At 44.6% G+C, this 19,412-nt stretch overlaps 2 protein-coding genes across 2 annotated transcripts in view; one reads left to right on the plus strand and one right to left on the minus strand.

The window, feature by feature from the left end:
• Positions 1–1,323: 1,323 nt before the first annotated feature.
• fbxl3l (F-box and leucine-rich repeat protein 3, like) lies at positions 1,324–8,722 on the minus strand. The gene is given in 8 exon segments (XM_061249014.1): positions 1,324–1,574; positions 1,577–1,635; positions 1,638–2,024; position 3,402; positions 3,924–4,235; positions 5,548–5,746; positions 5,748–5,930; positions 8,590–8,722. Coding segments are annotated over 8 exon segments (1,449 nt in total). The 5' UTR covers positions 8,685–8,722; the 3' UTR covers positions 1,324–1,361.
• A 2,905-nt stretch (positions 8,723–11,627) lies between these two features.
• sh3pxd2b (SH3 and PX domains 2B) overlaps positions 11,628–19,412 on the plus strand; it is a 48,566-nt gene continuing 40,781 nt past the window's right edge. Inside the window, exons 1-2 of the mRNA XM_061249013.1 lie at positions 11,628–11,918; positions 18,981–19,061. Of these exons, the coding sequence (XP_061104997.1) occupies positions 11,847–11,918; positions 18,981–19,061 (153 nt within the window). The 5' untranslated portion in view covers positions 11,628–11,846. The remainder of the gene's footprint in view (positions 11,919–18,980; positions 19,062–19,412) is intronic.

Here is a 19,412-nt window from a genome sequence, read left to right on the forward strand (position 1 = left end):
CATGTATACATATATACATACTCGCATTCTATGTGAATACATACATACACATATATACATCCATACATACACAAATATACACATATTGCCATTGCTTAAGGGTGATGTCACTGTGGTAGCCTTCCAAAGCATGCAAGATACTGCATATGAGCACTTCACACCTGCAGTACCACAGCACGTGGGTCATCAAAAAAGCATATGAAAAACATAATCTTACCCATAGTGCTGTTTTTCTTTATGTAGTTCACCTAAAGCGCTGAGTAATGACAGTAATCTGTGTGCCCAGCTTTCTCGTACCTTTAAATATGTCAATTCGCTGACAGGACATCGAGACACCCTCCAGCCAGTACCTTATGAGAAAGATATTTTTTTGGAATTTGAACTGATAGAATGGAGTTAATGTTTATTTGAATCCTTTCTGGATACATCCCAGACAACGCAAAACGTTCTCACAATGTTGTTGCCACGTACTGGCAATGTTATAACATTGACAAAACATTCCAGGAACATCGTGGGGACATTTTCTGCTTGATGGACGGCTGCTCATTCCGTAATTTTTATATCCAGGTTCATCAGGAAAAATATATAAAACTAAGAAAATGGGATGAAGGGTGGAAAAAAAATGTCAGTTCATGACTTTCTCTGGAACTAAGTGCAAAAACATGTGACAACGAAAAGTCAGGGGTGGGTGACATCATTCCTGGGTGTAAACTCAATAACTAGAGTGATTGAGCCAGGCTGGGCCTACACAGACTGCCAGTGGCCATGAACCGTGACAAATAAGCCTGACATGCCATTCTCACACTGCAGCCTTGGGACCTTTTCTCCTTTTCTGAATGCAGACAAACTGATCGTAAAAAAAGAAAAAAAAAGCCAAAAGCAAACGCTACAACCGTCAATAACAAAGACTGATGAACACTTAATTGTAAGAATAAACCTGAGAGTGGAGGAGAAAACAGAAGTAAAGAGACTGATAAAAGCTTTATGTGAAGCAGTGTCCTGCACCGTGACAGTTATGTGTGGACAGTTCATTCAGGTGGGTGGTTTTGGGGGTTACCAGGTGGGTGGGTTCAGGGGTTACCAGGTGTGAGCGGGGGTTACCAGGTGTGAGCGGGGGTTACCGGGTGGGTTTGGGGGTTACCGGGTGTGAGCGGGGGTTACCAGATGGGTTTGGGGGTTACCGGGTGTGAGCGGGGGTTACCGGGTGGGTTTGGGGGTGACCGGGTGTGAGCGGGGGTTACCAGGTGGGTGGGTTTGGGGGTTAGCAGGTGTGAGCGGGGGTTAGCAGGTGGGTTTGGGGGTTAGCAGGTGTGAGCGGGGGTTACCAGGTGGGTTTGGGGGTTACCGGGTGTGAGCGGGGGTTACCAGGTGGGCATCATATCGGGGTACCACAGCCGGCCCAGGTGCTTGGACACCTCAGCGTGAAGCTGCTCCAGGCCGCACTGCGTGTCGGGGATCAGCACCTCCTCCATGATGCTCAGCTGGGCCAGGCGGCCGCCGCACATCTGGACGAAGCGCAGGAAGCCGGAGCAGGTGACCTCACACTCGCCCTGGCCCCCGGCTGCCAGCCCGCGGCGGCCAGCCTGTGGCAGCGCTCCCCGATGCGGATCAGCTCCTCGTCCAGGGGCTCGCTCACACCAGCAGCTCCACCAGGCGGGGGCAGTGCAGCCCCACGCGCCCCAGCGCCGCCCTGCTCACCGTCTGGCCCAAGTACACGTGCGTGATGGGCGTCCGGTCCTGGAAGAAGGGCCCGAACTGGTCGTCGCGGAGGTAGAAGTGCATGACGGAGGGCGAGTGGCGCTCCAGCACCTCCCAGCTGAAGCTCACAGCGTGGGGAAGCTCCGCAGCGTGGGGAAGCTCCGCAGCGTGGGGAAGCACGGGGCCCGCCTCACTCACCACGTCCACACGCAGGTGCTCCAGACGCTTCTCTGGCGACAGCGCCAGCAGTAGGTCGTCACTCAGCAGGTGGTAGTTCAGCAGCAGCTCCCTCAGGCCGTGGCACTGATCCGCCACACACAGGACACCTGGGACAGGGGCATCAGGGAAGGTAAATATCACTGCCTACTACACACTGCATTATATAAACACCCACTGTACACAGCCAGTAACATCCTACATACTGCATTATAAACACCCACTGTACAGTGTACACACTAACACCCTACATACTGCATTATAAACACCCACTGTACAGTGTACACACTCTCTAACACCCCACATACTGCATTATAAACACCCACTGTACAGTGTACACAGTACATCTAGGCTGAAGAGGAATAGGAACAGATATTTGAGATGGCCTTCTTTCTCCTTTACCATCTTTGGTTCTACTCTACCACCGTCACAGAGACCTGTTCCGGTCCAGCGCCTCCATGTCACTTTAAGGAGCTCCTTGTCCAAAATAACCAAGAGACCTAAATCTTCAATCCGCCTTTTCCTGGCCCTGCTAGAAATACTTCAATGAAGCAAAGCTGTCTGCAAAGGCCAATTTCTACTTCAGACATTATTCTTTGCCAAGCAAACTTCCCATTATCCCTTTGAAGAGCGGCTTTTTTTTTTTTTAATGGTTTTTTTTCTTTCAAAATGAAATGTCATTCAGTCTTCTAGAACACCAGTGCTTTCAGTTACCTGCAGTGATTGTTATATCAGCATTAGAATGTTCAGTTAGAAGCATTCTAATCACATATTTGTCAGATATTCTGACTGAACATTCTAATGAATAGATCTAGAAGAGGGTTAGATATGATAGATTGTGTTAGATGGATACCATACACAGAGGCTTCAATGTTTCCTGGCTCAATTTAGTACTGTACACTGTAGGTCAATTTACTGTGCATATAACTTTAGTGACTCAGAAGGGCAATTGCAGCTTAGACCCTCGTGTGACACACATTCTAATCCTCCCACTTCACTTTACAACGGAAATAAGTCACGCGCAGACAAGTAGACAAACACAAGACCTCCTAATCTAAGCTGGATGAATTTACGGCGTCGGTATCAGTGAAGAGAGACCTTTGCCATCACTAAACGCCTCTCCGTGCTAACTCAGGGCATAACTGCACTACCTCACTTTACACAGCAGTGGTCTCAAACTCACTGCCACGGAGGGCCGTGTATATGCAGGTTATCATTCCAAACAATTCACGATGCCTGAATTGGCTCCGGTTACTCATTCAGCCATATGCATGTAACTGCCTTAAAGCACAGACTATAAGCAACAGTTGTTAGTTAGACAACACACAACACATTTCACTTTATATATCATGCACACACCTACAGGTATAATTCAGCAATAATTGAATGAGTTTTATAATTGAGATGTAGATCTGAGGCTGGAATAAAAGGCAGCACACAGACAGCCCTCCATGGCACAGAGTGAGAGCATTGGTATACACGGTGACCCTTCCTGTGGTACTGTGTGACAGCGCTGTCATACAGGGTGACCCGTTCATGGGCTCTTCCTGTGGCACTGTGTGACAGCGCTGTCATACAGGGTGACCCGTTCATGGGCTCTTCCTGTGGTACTGTGTGACAGCGCTGTCATACAGGGTGACCCATTCATGGGCTCTTCCTGTGGCACTGTGTGACAGCGCTGTCATACAGGGTGACCCATTCATGGGCTCTTCCTGTGGCACTGTGTGAGAGTGCTGTCATACAGGGTGACCCGTTCATGGGCTCTTCCTGTGGCACTGTGTGAGAGCACTGTCATACAGGGTGACCCGTTCATGGGCTCTTCCTGTGGCACTGTGTGAGAGCGCTGTCATACAAGGTGACCCGTTCATGGGCTCTTCCTGTGGTACTGTGTGACAGCGCTGTCATACAGGGTGACCCGTTCATGGGCTCTTCCTGTGGTACTGTGTGACAGCGCTGTCATACAGGGTGACCCGTTCATGGGCTCTTCCTGGGGTGGGTTGCCAGATCACCTGCGGGGAGACGTGGGGGCAGCTGCTCATCTTCAGCAGCTTCAGCGTGTGGCTGTTATTGGCCACCAGCACCCTAAGGGAGGGGTCGTCCACCGGGGTGTCGTTCATCTTTATGGAGGACATTGACTTGGAGTTCACAAACACCACCGTCAGCGCTGAGACGAAGTGAGACTGGGCGTAGAGACACTCACCTGGAGACACGCTCATGAAGCTGGGCTGGGAGATGGAGATGAGCTCCAGGGTCTTGATGGAGCAGTTCACCAGCTGAGACAGGATGTTACAGGCAGCCTCTGCAGACTCTGTACTGTCCACCTGAGCTGTCCACCTGAGAGACAGGCCAGGTGAGGGTCCAGGCTTACACTGCAAAACAGCGGAAAAAAGTGAAATTTTCTTACCAGCATTAGCAAATCCTGAAATGAGTGAAACTACCTCACCTCATTGGCAATAGTTTTGCATTACTAAGCAAAAAAGAGTTTATGTCAAGATATAAGACCAAAATATTGGGAGGAGCTGATTCTTTTTTTGTTTTTTTTCAGGGTTATACTACAGAAGAGAGTGAGGGTCCAGGCTTATACTGCACATTCCACACTCTTCATCACCACAACAACCTCCGTGAATAGTTGCAGATACAGTCTGTTGCTAATATACCGAGCTATCTGAACAAAATATTGTTCAGAATTTGAACTGAAATTCTCTTTTGCTAGGCACTTGGCTTGTGCTAATATATAGAAGGGCCACCACCTGCTTCACAGTGCATTCGGGGAACTGGCGGCAGACAGGAATGCGAAGGTTGTGTGCACTCAATTTCAGTGAAAATTGTGAAGTGACAGTGTTTGAATAACAAGTTCAAGCTTAATATTTCAGGAGAGTAACCTGCAGATGCTTAGAATGCTCATTTGGAAACTGGGGAAAAAACTGACTTGCTTCAAAATTAAAATCAACCAACCATTTCATTACAGAAGCGTAAAATCACACAGGCACTGTGTGTGAGAGCAATATGGGAGGAAATTAAGACTCCAGTGCTGTGAAACTGATCCCTTCATATCCAACACTTCAGTATAGTAAATACTTGACTGCAAGCTTACATTTTTAGCATCCGTTACACTTTCCGAAATGTATCCTTGTACACAGTTTGCAAACTGGACTTTCCAAATTCAGGTGGGTTGGGAGATGTCACATGTTTAGTTTTAAAATGTTCCCTTTAACGTCATAAGCAGGTCGGGGCTTAAAGACAAGCCAAAACAGAGAGCAGCTCTAGCTGCTGCAGTATGACGCATATTCCAGAGAAACGGATCTTTCGGGGACAATTCATGAAGTAAGTGGAGTCGATTTGACTGAGATTAAATGAAGAGGGGGACGTCAAATGAGGATGCACGCTACTGGGTGAAAGGATACTGATTGGAGGGGAGCGGAAAACTGACAGAAATTCGATCGACATACACGACCACTAGTACACGATGACGTAAAAATCTAATCTAATTCAAATCGTTTCCCAGAAACTGAACGGAAAAAAGCTTTGGTGTGAAAATACACAAGTATTAGGCCTACAATTGTATTAATTTTGTGGAATATACACTCAGTGATCAATTTATTAGGTAGACGTGCACACCCTGGCGGGCCTCACCTTGAAGCTGACGTACTGCAGGTGCTGGGCGTGCTTCTTGATGATCTGCTGGATGAGGTCCGGGTGGGTGGACCTCAGGCAGGATGTGGCGGGCTGGTTGAGCTCGAACTCGAACCTGCACCACAGGTCCGGGATGTGGAAGACCTGGTTCCAGTGGCGGCACACGGACGAGGCGCGGGCCTGTTCCACCAGGGAACACCTGGAACACCTGCAGGACCACGTGGTGGGGCAGGTTCCCCCAGTCCTCCCCACTGGATGTGTGGAGCGGGGGATCGCGCTGGAGACTGGCAACCCTGGCTGGGCGTTTGGTCCTGCCCCCGTCAGAAGAAGGGGGGGGGGGGGGGTGGCCGTCCGGGCCGGAGGTCGCTCTCCTCCTCTTCATTCTGTCGGTTGGAAGGAGAGAGGTGATCGGGGGGGTTAGTGACTATGCGCTAGTCCTCCTTGCGTCCGCTGATCTATCACTTATACCAATCGCTCTTTTCCTCAACTGCACTCCCCCATAGCCCGTGCTCCAGACCGAATCCCAAAACCAGAACTGTGATAATCATTTCCCCTGAGGTGTCCCACAGCGGTCTGAGACTGGACAGACGATGCAGACGCTGGGATCCTGGAACAGACGCCGCTCGCAATAGCGCTAAGTCACAGAGAGACGTCCTCTCTCAGCCCCGAGGTGACGTCCAGACCGGCCGTGACATCAGCGGAGAGAGGCAGGGCACACTCATGCTCAATAAGGTGCTTACCTGGACCCGCTTGTTCGTCACCACAGGGTGAACCCCAGCTGTCCGTCATATGGTACTGCACTTCCACAAGCTGTCTGACCCCCACACACTGCAGGGACACAGCGCCCTCTGCTTCGGCCCCAACACGGGCATTAAAACAGTTCAGCCACAACGCTTTAGCCAACCCTGAATACATGCACCTCAGTGAGAAATTAAAGCAGAGCTGGTTAAGAAGGGCAAGATAGGGTGAAATAAGGTGTGCTTTTGGAATACGCTCTCACTGAATTCCTCAGTGTGCACTTTTTATTTATACACAATGGCTAAGGGTTGGAATAGTTCAATCATTTAAATTCTAATACTTAAAATTGTTCCTGATATTTCAGTTGTTGGTTTGATTCGATTATTTGCTGTACACAGTAGTCGGGATTTAGGCCACAGGTCTGTGTACGTACAGTAGTAAGTGTGATGTAAGGTATTCAATCTGATATGTGCTGACCGCTGGGTATTTTTCTTCCTTACTGTCCCCAAACAACTGCTTTCTGTAAGTCAGACCAGCCCTCCAGGACAGTGTTCGATCCCCAGAGCTCCCATCCAATACCCAGCCCTGATTCAGAGCAGAAGTGTACAGACTGGCTTGGGGGCAGCCTGTAGCCTCGTGGCTAAGGTACATGAATGACACCTGGAAACTTGGTGGTTCAAGCCCCAGTGTAGCCACTGCACAGCTATTGGACCCTTGAATGCCGTGTGAATGAACATGCGTCTTCATGGTTAAAGCAGCCGGCTCTATTGTTCTGATGCTTCTGAACGCAGCACGACAGGACGCCGTCACGCAAGCAGGCTATTGCAGTTCACTGTGTTTGTTTGGCAAACATTCCTCCGAAGTGCTGGCCCGCACCCTGAAGATTCCTGTTGATCTGCGAGCTATCCTGCCTCAGGATTAGTCATCACCGTCTCTCCGAAGGAAGAGGCAAGAAATGCCCCAACATCGTGGAACAACCACAGAAGCAACCCATGCATCCATTTCTTTGTCATTGCATGTGTTTAATTACATTTCAATTTCACCTTTACTTATACCTGGCAGGTTGACTGAGCACACAAGCTCATTTAGAGCAAACCCCTGCACCAAGTAGCCTGACCTGTATGTCCTTGTAGGAGGTGGAAACCTATGCAGACATAACATACAAACTCCACACGGAAAGGCCCAGGCCCGGTTTCCAGTTGTTCCCATGCGGCAACCGTGCTATCCACTGCACCACGGTGTTAGTTAGTTGTTAGGCAAGTCAATTCGATTATTCATACGTTATAACATGCAACCATTAAAAAAAGATTCTTCAATTCAACCATAAAACTGGTGCATGTGAGAAATGCCCAGTTCATCTGACGAAGTACCCCATTCAACTCAATTTACTGTTCTGCTGTAGTGTAGACCCACTGACTGCTCCAGACATACCTGCCATGAGTTAGCTTTCATTCAAGACTGTCACGCTCTTGTGCTCCAATCTCTATTGTCCAAACACACGAGACGGAAAATCTTTACCTGGTGAGACATTGTGCTGTTACACTTTCAATACCAAAGTCTTCGTTAACATACCTGCCTCAATCTGTCGCACTTCCTATCACCCGACGTCTCTAGTGTGAAACCTGACGCATGCAGATCACCACTCCGTCGTCATACTCTCCACACAGCAAGATCAGCGAGGTTATCAACCAGAGAACACAATACTTCACACGCTGGTAAACTTCTACCTAGCTACAGCTAGCTATAACTTAATTTACAATGGTCAACACGTTTACAGAGTTGTCCACTAATGTTAGTTAACTCTAACCGTGTATATTAGCTAACATAGCAGTGCTGCGATGTTAATTGGTTGCTAGCGTTAACTTAATTAGAATGTGAATTGCTGATACTAGCCAACTCATTGGCAAAACAGAATGCACAAATAACTGTAATTTAGCTAGCGAGCCAATAAACTAGACTGACACGTCAATTACACATTGGATTACGCTAACTTTAGTTAGTTATGTTTGTTTAGTGTCATTTGTCATGATTATTGTGTGTACGACGTCGAGGCTCTAATTACCAAAATAGACTAGCAACACCATTGGGTGTTGACAAACATTAGGCAAATTGTGCTTTCCTTCACGGGTTAGTTTAGCGATAATACAGGTCACGGCTACACTGGCTAACACAAGAGACTCGTATGAAAACACAAACATACTACACTACTACTTAGGCTATGTCAGCTTGTCTAGCTAAAGACTTGAGAGATCAACGAGAGACATTAGCCGGAAACCTGATGGTCTAAATTAGTTGGCTAGCTACCTGGAAACAGTTGCAACAAACGGATTTAGCCAGCTAGGAGTAGGAGGGTAGTTCGGTAACTGGTACGTAGCAAGTAAGCCAATTTGCCCTAGCATTGCTGCCTGCCTAACTTTAGTCAAGCCAGGAGTGGAGATAGATTTATGTAAACTACGCTTATTTATTTCCTTCCACGATACGCCGCATATTTTAAGAAGCTAAACCTTGCAGTGCCAATTAGAGTCCACCCAAACACCATTCATCGTATGATAAAATATATTCATGACAGTGTGTATTTCGGTACACAGTGTCATGAATATAAACCAGGCAACCCCAGACTTGGAAACCGCCCACTTGGAAACGGCTAGATTACAGGTTCAGGTTGCCATGATGGCCAAACCCCGCATGAATGGGAGTTAGGACGTCGATATTGTACGATTTTCATGAGGAAATGAATGAAGAAACTATTTTGATTTTTAATCGGATCCTCATTCAGTCGATATAACTTCAATATGATATAAGACATTGCACAGGTTTAAGAAAGTGTAATCCTTGCACGGGTGACAGACTTTTTAAATCCAATTTTGCTATGTTAAATATATGTTGGACACAGTATTATAGCCTACTGTAGTCATGATGTTAACATCAAAGATGTTAATTTTGAATGGAGAGATTTAGGAAACCTGAACGTCAATGAAAAACCTTCTGACCAAGGGTTTAAATCCTAGAGGGCCACAGTCTATTGTTCACGAGTACAACTCAGCTTAATATGCAGTGCTTAATATGAATCTTTGATTGGCTAAAATATTCACATTCCTTGTTTCCAAACCTGCAGAACTGGATTTTGAAATCCCTGTTCAACTAAATACTTATACTATGTACCCAACTGCCCCCCAAGCTGGCTAAATCCGTTTGTTGCAACTGTTTCTAGGTAGCTAGCTAACTAATATAACTAATTAGAGTCATAGAAAAACTAGGTTCATACTGATATATTTATTAATGTTTACATCCCATTAACATATTTATTAAATATGAATTGATAAATAATGAATAATTTCTTGCATTTCTATGGCATTTATACAGCCTGGGTAATGCACGGCAGCCTTTTTGCGCCAGAGCTGAGCTGGAGTGGAACAGAACCATTTTTAGCCAATTAAATTAGGGGATGATTAGGTGGCAGGTTGAGAGAGTAAGGTTGGGAATTTAGCCAGGACACCGGGGAACCCCCCACTCTTTGCAATGAGTGTCATGGGATCTATAATTACCACAGTGAACCAGGACCTCGGTTTTACATCTCATCCTAATGATGGCACCTCCTACAGCACAGTGTCCCCATCACTGCACTGGGCCATTGGGGTTTATTTCACCAGAGAGACAGCCCACCAACACCGCTTCCAGCAATGGTCTCTCATCCTAGTACATTATAATGATTGCTGTATTAATCAGTCCTGTATTCTACCAGGTGATCTGTCCATGATGAATCATCTTTTTGGGGGTTTTATTTACAGGTACAATCGTTGTCTTCCATGTTATTTGTGTATGTATCAAATTGGTTACTGTTCCTTTCTTCATTCTAAGCTAAGCTAACTTGCTATTAATGCCATTATGATGGCTTTTCTGTGCAGAGTTTGTGTGTTCTCCGTCCGTGTGGATTTCCTCCCTCAGTCTAAAAACATGCAGGTTAGGCTAATTTGAGTCTTTCAATTGCCCATAGATATATCAGTGCCCAATGCATGCTGGGATAGTCTCCAGCAAGTTGTTAAGTTACTACGAACAATTTCAATATACATAACAAATAATGTAAGCATGGTCTCTCCATGAGAGGTCCAGGTTCCTTCCACCTATGGGACTAAATTGGGCTTTTATTTCAGGAGGGGGACTTCATACCTAGGTGGCACGGATGGTGCAGTGGGTAGCACTGCAGCCTCACAGCAAGGAGGTCCTCGGTTCGAATCCCCATCGGCCGGGGCCTCTCTGTGCGGAGTTGTTCTCCCCGTGTCTGCGTGGGTTTCCTCCGGGTACTCCAGTTTCCTCCCACAGTCCAAAGACATGCATGTTAGGCTGATTAGAGAGTCTAAATTGCCCGAAGGTATGAGTGTGTGAGTGAATGGTTTGTGTGCCCTGCGATGGACTGGCGACCTGTCCAGAGTGTATTCCTGCTTTTCGCCCAATGTATGCTGGGATAGGCTCCAGCCCCCCAGTGACCCTGTTCAGGATAAGCGGGTTCAGATAATGGATGGATGGATGGATGGACTTCATACCTGTCAAAAGGTGCACACGTGCATGTACACCTTCTCTCATTTCAGCTAAGCACCCACCCACATGCACACATATGCATGCACGTGCCCCACACGCACAATAGACACACACACACACACACACACACACATACATATTTCCCATACTCTCAGCATGCAGGCCATAACATAGTGGTCATCGCATAGACTGAGGCCACGTTTTTGTTGATCACATGGCACTGGACTGGTCTTTTGTCTATGGGAACTTTCTGCATTGATGTGATGTTTTTCTTTATTAGTTCAACAGTGCTTCATTGCGGTTGGTTGCATGGGAGTTTTCATAATTGTATCTTTTAATAAACCTACTGTAGTTTCATTTTTGGCTGTTTTTGGATTATGATTTTGGATTTTGATCAAGCTATTTTTGATCCTATTGATAAGGTTTTACACCTCACAGATCAAATAACCTCTCATTTATGGTTGTGGTTGTCTAATTGCGCCACCTTGTGGTTGAAAGTAAAACACGGACAATTAAGTGGTCTGAATTTCAGTAACATCAAAACTTTTCAAAACAAAACTTTTCAATAACTCAGAAAACCTCAAATTTAAGCTTCTCGACAAAAGTATAAGGGAAGGAGAGTTAGCTTTTTCCGTTTTTCTTCGACACGTCAGCCATTTATTTATATTTGGTCGGTTGTGCTTTTCCTTTAAGCAGGGTTGGTCTGTGGAAGTCATTTTGCAAGCAAATTGCTGTCGGTGAGCTGGGATAGGCTGGGAGTTCGGTTCAGGGCAGGCCGTCCAGCAAACTGCAAGACCCCAGTAAGAAAGACCGACGAGAGAAGAAAGGACTGGATGTATTACGGGGAATTTGCAGAGATTCATGCATGTAAATTAGACTTAACACCTGACTTTTTCCACGTACAAAGCGCTTACAGATCGGAACCACACGAATGACATCAATTGCGCGTTGTAACTTTTTCAACTGGCTCTGATCTTTGGAAAGCTGGACAGTTGATTTTTATTGAGATTCGGACGGACTGCACCATGCCCAGACGGGTAGTACAAGAAGTAACAGTCCAAGATGTTCAGAAGAGGAGAAATCCCAATAAACACTATGTAAGTCGTCCAATTAAATGGTATTTCTTAATCGTGAAAGATCATAGATTTTCTTATTGTTCGTTTGCCTTGCTGGCTTTTTTGGCAACAAGTTCCCTTTGTTTGGACGGAATCGCTGTATCTAAATCATAATCGCCCAAATCCCAGCTAACGAATCGTCGGTGGAACAATACACAACAATAATTGGTGATACTACAGATGTGACAAAGTTTTTGTGTTTTTGTACAGTTAGAGATAACAGGAAGGCATGATTAGGGGAAATCAGGTAGCTTTCTAGCCTTACAAGCTTCGGTGTCTGGGATTGTTGAAAGAGGTGATTCTGTGGCGCCTTGTAACTTAATATTCTTGGCGTTTACGCTCGAGCTAAAAAGAACGACAGGAGTTACTTCGTGTACAGATGTTAACATCTGCAAATTGTGTAATTTTGTAAGTGTCGGAACTGTAGCTCTATATGCAGTGTGCGCAGGTAGCTACGCTGTTAATTACACTTTAGCATAGTTTGTACACGTAGATACCTGACTTATATGTGCGTACTACGTACGTGTAGCCTACAGCCATTGGAACTTTTAGAAACGGATTGTAAGTGTGTTGCGCTTAGAATGCCAACTCAATTCTGAGTAGGACTGTAAAGTCTTTTGGTTGTAGTGCCCCTTTGTGCGTATGTGATGTTTTAGCTAGTCAACATCCTCCACGACTGCCATTGTCTCCTGACAATTATAATGTTTACATTTTAGATAGCAATGCATTTCTTTATCCAAGTTCTCTGTTCTGGCACACTGCCCTAATTTCCTGCCTTCATTCAACAGTGTACCATATAATAGGTTGTTTCTTTGAAATTGATTATCATTAAAATGAATGGATAATTCACAGAACACCCATCCATGCAATGCAAGCTTCCACATGTTGATGGCTTGCTTAGAGTATTTAAGGTCTGTCGTTTGCGCACTAAATTGAATACTTTTTATCTTTTTAAATGCCTTCTAAGATTTTCTTGCTCATTCATTTATGGTAAAGGACAGGCATCTCACTTTGAGTTAATGTAGTCACTGTTCTTCCTGCTTCTCTTTAAACTTGCAGTAAACCTTCGACAGAGACTTCTTTATGGGTCTGACATTTCAATTTGTACTCTTAAGCCATTAGGGCTATGCTGTTATTCTATTCCTACCCAAATTTGTATTGCTGTCGGACTCAAGTAGATTTATTTTTATGGATGGTGTCCAGGAAATTGCCATGATAACATCATTGTAAGTACTATGTTGGGATTGATAGAGGTGGACTTTTAATTTGTATTTTCGTTTTTTGCTTTGCCATTCTTCTTGACCTGTAGAAAGCAGCAAAAGCTGTACTCCTGTCTTTTAAGATATTTCCTCTGTAGTTGTGGCATACTGGCAGCTCACTGGGCCTGTATTGTGGCTCAGGATGGAAACACTTGTATTGTGGCTCAGGATGGAGACACTTGTATTGTGGCTCAGGATAGAAACACACAAACTGTCCATGCAGGGCAGGAGGAAGGAATGTTTCAACAAAGACTGTCCTATCCCTGTCTATGCATATTGCACAACACCGCATCTGGTGTTGTGGACTGTGCTTTCTCTAACATGTTTAGATATTGCTCCTGGTTTCAAAAGCAGGTGGAAATGGGCGTATTTTCCCCCTGTCATGCTTTCTCTGTGCCATAAATTAGGAATGAAATCACATGTACTTGTCAGTTATAACTACAGGCAATGTCCTTCTTTGCTTTGTTTTCATTAAGATATTATTGGCTTGATACTTTGCACAAAGCCATGACAATAAATAAATAATCTCATTGGTGATTGGTCTTGGCAGAGTGGTGAACAGTGTGTCTGTGCTTTTGCCTGTATTAACCAGCCACCTCAGGGTTTCTGTTTCACATTATACTATATGGTGTGTCCTGCTGGCATGGAGCCTGCTGGAGTTTAGCTGTCTATTGTGTGAAGCAAATTGAGGAGTTAATTTGGTAAAAGTGTGTCTGGGCTTTCAAGTGGTGCTGATGAAATGGTGTGTGTGTGTGTGTGTGTGTGTGTGTGTGTGTGTGTGTGTGTGTGCATGTGCATGTGCACTCTAGTATGTGGGCACCAGAAATGAAATGATGATGCTTTACTGTGATATGAAACTTTATGACATCACAGAGATCCTTTAATATCACTGGGTCTCGCATGCTTGGGAGTGATGCAGGCTGGATTCCATGGGGGAACTAAAACCAGATGAATTGCCCTTTAAGTACAACATGTGGAAATGGTTTCTGTTGAAGATAATGATTTTAAAGATTTTTTCCCCCCCTGTTTTTGGAACAAGATTAAACATTAGTTACAATGTACATAACGTAGTGGCCTAGGTTGTATGTTAACATTAATTACAAATTTGGGCAGGGTGTGTAGGGTTATTTTATGGCCTACATTGGGCTTCAATATTTGTCTGCCTATGTGTATACTGTATAATAACACACACATACTGTACACACCAATATATGTGTGTTTGTGTGTGTGATAGTGTGTTATGAGCCTTGGGTTGTTCAAACAGCCTGTGAGTTTAGAGTCTTGGGAAGTGTGCCTGTAGAAGCTCCTCGCCAGACACAATCATTGTGTCGTTTCCGATCACCTCCCTACCCTTTTTTTTCTCTTCCTTTCAGAACGAAAGTGTTTGTTGTGCTTGTACATCAGCCAGCAAGCTGTTACGTTTTAACAAGATCCCATAGGCTACTACTGCTTCAAAGTGAATGGCTTGAATATAGCCTCTTGTTAACTTTACTGAAAGGAGAATATGACTTGTGTTTAGGTCGTTTAGAACTCTGCACATGTCAATGTTGCAGCTGTAGAAGTTGGATTTAATACAGTTTGTAAAATAATCCTTCTTTTCTTCATCCTCATATGCCCTTAAACTACAGCCTGAAGTGTTAATTTAGGCTAATTTGTAGTCGTTACATTGGAAGTGACTTTGCAGCATTTGCGGGGGAAAGAAAGCGGAACACAGACATGGTTAAATGGAGAGGGCGGTATAGGCTAGGCCTATATTTTGTATGCTCTTTATTTTCGGGCTACAGGCGCGGTCATCCTCAGAGGATTGCACTGTGCCAGATGACATCACTCTTTTGAGCTGTTATTGAATGTCCCATGGATGGAATTCGATCATTTGGACACCGACCACTGCAGCTGTCAAGTTCTGAAATCTGCATGGAGAAAATACAGGGGAGACTCAGTGTAACCACAGCAACCGTATTTGGTGGAAAATTAGTACTGTTAAGCATTAGGCCTCGTACCATAAGGCCTGAAGTTCTTTTTCCTTCTCTTTGAAGAGTAGGTTTTTTGGAATGTTGTTTTTTTTTTTTTTTTTTTCTTCTCAAAATTCAGTCCGTGTTCTAGAACTCCACTGCCTTCAATTACCAGTGGTGATCGTTACATCATCATTAGAAGGTTCAGGTAACAACATTCTAATCACGTATTGTGATCTCACACCTTAAAGGGTTAAAGGGCACCTGGGGATTCTTCATACTAAGTGGTGTCAGGGTGGGGAGGGGGACAGAAAATCGATTTGTGGGAGTCTTGGAGATGCTACGTATTTATAAAAGCCTTTTAAGGACTTTGTTTTCTTGGAATGACTTGCTCAACATTTGTTCTGGCATTTAGCCTATTTTTCATATGCTACACTTTTCCTGGAATTTATAAAAATGCTGATCCAATTATTTGTGCAGATTTAATGGTGATCCTGATTGCAGTTAGAACAGATGCTTGGTCAAGTTACCCCAAGGTGGCCCTTCTATGGTGAATTCTTTCTTCCATATATTGAAATGTAATGTGAAATGTAAAGAAAAAATCTGACAAAGAAAGAGCAATATATTCAGTGGATGCATAGGTCTGATATTATGGCTTGATCAGTTCAGATTTAGATCCTGGTTGCATTTTCAGAAGTGAATTTTCTGAACCCAAAATATCCAAGCATGCACATGTGACTAAGCATGGTTGTACATATATTATATATTATACTTTCCAAAATGTAAATGGTTAGAAATGATCCCACACACCATTTTGATGAAAGGCTGCATGACTGAGTCACATAGCCGGGCTGCGTGGCAGAGTGTCACATCAGGATGTGGTGATGTCAGGGGAAGCTCATCCTGCCAGATGGTAGGACATCAGCAGGAAGTAAGTCAGAGAGCCTTTTAATGCTCATCAGTGTGTCGCTGTTTACCGGCCATCAGAGTGACCCTGTCTGGTAACTGCAGTGTGCTGTTTACCAGTCATCAGTGTGACCCTGTCTGGTAACTGCAGTGTGCTGTTTACCAGTCATCAGTGTGTCTGTCTGGTCACTGCAGTGTGCTGTTTACCAGTCATCAGTGTGTCTGTCTGGTCACTGCAGTGTGCTGTTTACCAGTCATCAGTGTGTCTGTCTGGTCACTGCAGTGTGCTGTTTACCAGTCATCAGCGTGGCCCTGTCTGGTAACTGCAGTGTGCTGTTTACCAGTCATTAGCGTGACCCTGTCTGGTAACTGCAGTGTGCTGTTTACCAGTCATCAGTGTGTCTGTCTGGTCACTGCAGTGTGCTGTTTACCAGTCATCAGCGTGACCCTGTCTGGTAACTGCAGTGTGCTGTTTACCAGTTGTAAGTGTGACCCTGTCTGGTCACTGCTGGGAAGATTTACAGGAATAGAGCTAAAGAACCATGCACCATCACATCCAGATGTCATATCTGTTGCAATCACAGCGATCTTGTGCTTATTGGGTTCTGCATGTTCAACATGGTCATTTCCTTCTTCACGGTTGTACACTGTGGTTATGAATCACTCCTAAGACTGCTTAGCCTAAATATATTTTATTTTTGTATTTTATTTCTATCTTTTTTGGGGGGTTGGGCTAGTAATTCATCCATTAATAAAATCACTCTAGGCCTATTATGTGTGCCTGTGCACAGAAACAAGACCTAAAGTATGTGATGTGGCAAACTACCATTTTAAATAAGACTTGCTTTTGGTAGCTCTCCATTTACAATTATGAGAGAGTCGATTTATTATTATGCAGGTTGTAAGGTACTAATATTGCCAGGAAGGCAGGGGCTCATGCCACATACACACATCTCAGTGATCAGTTTGATTGCATTAAAAAAGACTGCTGCTGGCACATTATTAGCTTAATGTCTCTTCCAGTCACCTATAGATTACTCAAATTAGGCTTATATCACGCCAGGATTCGCTTTCACAAATAATATGATTGTCTCACAGTCTCCCGTGAACAAAGAGCAAACTAAATTGACCATTTTATGAGTGGGGGTGTGGGGTGTGTGTGTGTGTGTCAGGAGGAAGTGGTTTGGAGAGTTGGTGAGAAGGACTTTCAGATTCTGTGAATGAGTAAAACCCCATCATGTGTCAGCCAGGTTAAAAATAGGTTTATTTCTGGTAAGACCATGAGATGACATGTGGTCATCGTTCCACGCGTACCTGCTCATGATCAACACCAGCCAGACTGTGCGGTGGACTGGTCTCCTCGCGACGCTTGTGGTCTGCGCTAGCCCTGATGGCTACGTCTGATGAAGGGAAGTGGGAAGTGTGAGGCGTGAGCGGCAGAACACCTCTCTTCCTCAGGGGTCTATAGTTAGCCCCTGTACTTTTCTCTTTGCTGTTTGCTGCTGATAAAATATCAACACCAGGAAACCGCTTTTCTGGAACAAATGTCATTGTGTTCCGTCTTGTTATTTTCATAAAAAAAATCAATTTAGGCAAGTAATACCGACTGTAATTATTTGAGTTACATATCTACACTTTTACCATTACACATTACATTAGCTATTTAGCTGAGGCTTTTATCCAAACAAATTAAAGTTGATTAGACGAAGCAGAGACCAGTCGCCCCCGGATCAATGTGGGGTTAAGGGCCTTGCTCAAGGGCAGGCTGCACCTATCTTCCTGTGGATACACTGGGATTTGAACCACCAACATTCCAGGTCCCATTCAAGCACCTTAGTCACTAGGCTACATGCAGCAGAACTATAGGCTATAGGGTCCAAAACTTGAATTTGGTTGATGGCCATAGTGCCATACCTGGTATTGCTGTCCCTCTAAAATAATTTATTCCATTTAGCCTTCGCTCCAAAATGTTGGTATTTCAAATATGTCAAGTAATGTTTGTTATTGACCTGAGGTTTGCTATTGAGTGCTGTCTCATGGATGTGTTTTGGGTCAGTGCAGTTGGAGCAGGGATGAGGGTGCTTACAGTCTGTTCTGAGAGTCTTTCCACGCTTCGACCCCTCAGCCTACCTTATGAGCTGTTTGTAGAGCTGGTGAAGTCTGTAATATGTTGTGGAATGGGATTAGATTATTGCTGTTGAGAAAATGAGCTTCCCTCATGTTTATTAGCTTGGCTGAATGCTGTTTTTATTACTCACGATAATGTGTGACATTTATGAAGCCCAATAACAGATCTCAGAGTGAGATACTGAAAAGTCTGGATAAAGTGGATTCATTTAAAGGAATGAAAACAATAATTTGTTAATATTTAGCTTGATCTCACTCAGCTCTTACAAACACTGCGGGCTCTGAAACTCAGGCCCCAGCATGATTTGGGGATCTTTCCGATCCTTTATTTTTCACCTCCTGTCACCTCATTCTCTGCCTGACCTGGGAAAGGATCGAGGTCCAGCACCTTTAAGGGAATTCCCGTAAAATGTTCCTGCTAAGAGCGAGAAGACTTAGGAGTCTTTTCTTGAGCAAGGAAACATACATGAACGCATCCTTCGTGAAACTATTTTTTTGGGAATTCGTGGCCTAAAAAAGGATCAACCTGTGGATCCACCTCTCCCCACGTGCCACTTCTATGCCACGGCTGTAACTGCTACATCTGTCTGTAACTGCTCCACGTCTGTAACTGCCATGTCTGTGAACCTACGTTTGAAGGACAAGGACATGCCGTTTGCCTAATTCACGTTTTCTCCTTTCTGGCCTCTCCCCACGGGTGGAAAGGAATGAGGAGGTGAACAATAAGAGGGGAGAAAGAGTGTCCTGGTCTCCTGAATATCCCAAAATTCACTGCATTGCTTTTATCTCCTCTCTCCCAGGTTTACATCATCAAGGTCTCCTGGTCCGATGGATCTACAGAAGTCATATTCCGACGCTACAGCAAGTTCTTCGACCTCCAGGTGCGTTCCTTCCCTCACCTTTGTGTTTCTGTTTGTCCAATTTCAGCCAAGGGATCCTCAACAACAGCTGCAGCAATCACAAATGTAGCGAATCCTGTGGGCCGGTTGACCCATGTGACGTTCCTAACTAAACGAGTTACTGAGAAAGATGCAGAGTGCAAGATTTCAGAGAGAACAGCAAAAACACTGTTCAAATTTCAATGTGAATTTCAAAGAACTGCTACGAAGTACTAATTCATAAATTGAATTTCAAATGTAAGGCCTTTAAGAAAAAAAACCAAAAACTTTTTTTATATGATTATTGCATTTCCCTCTATATTAAAATATGTGTTAATAATACATATTTATATA

This window comes from Conger conger, chromosome 7 (genome assembly GCF_963514075.1).
Source record: "Conger conger chromosome 7, fConCon1.1, whole genome shotgun sequence".
NCBI lineage: Eukaryota > Metazoa > Chordata > Actinopteri > Anguilliformes > Congridae > Conger > Conger conger.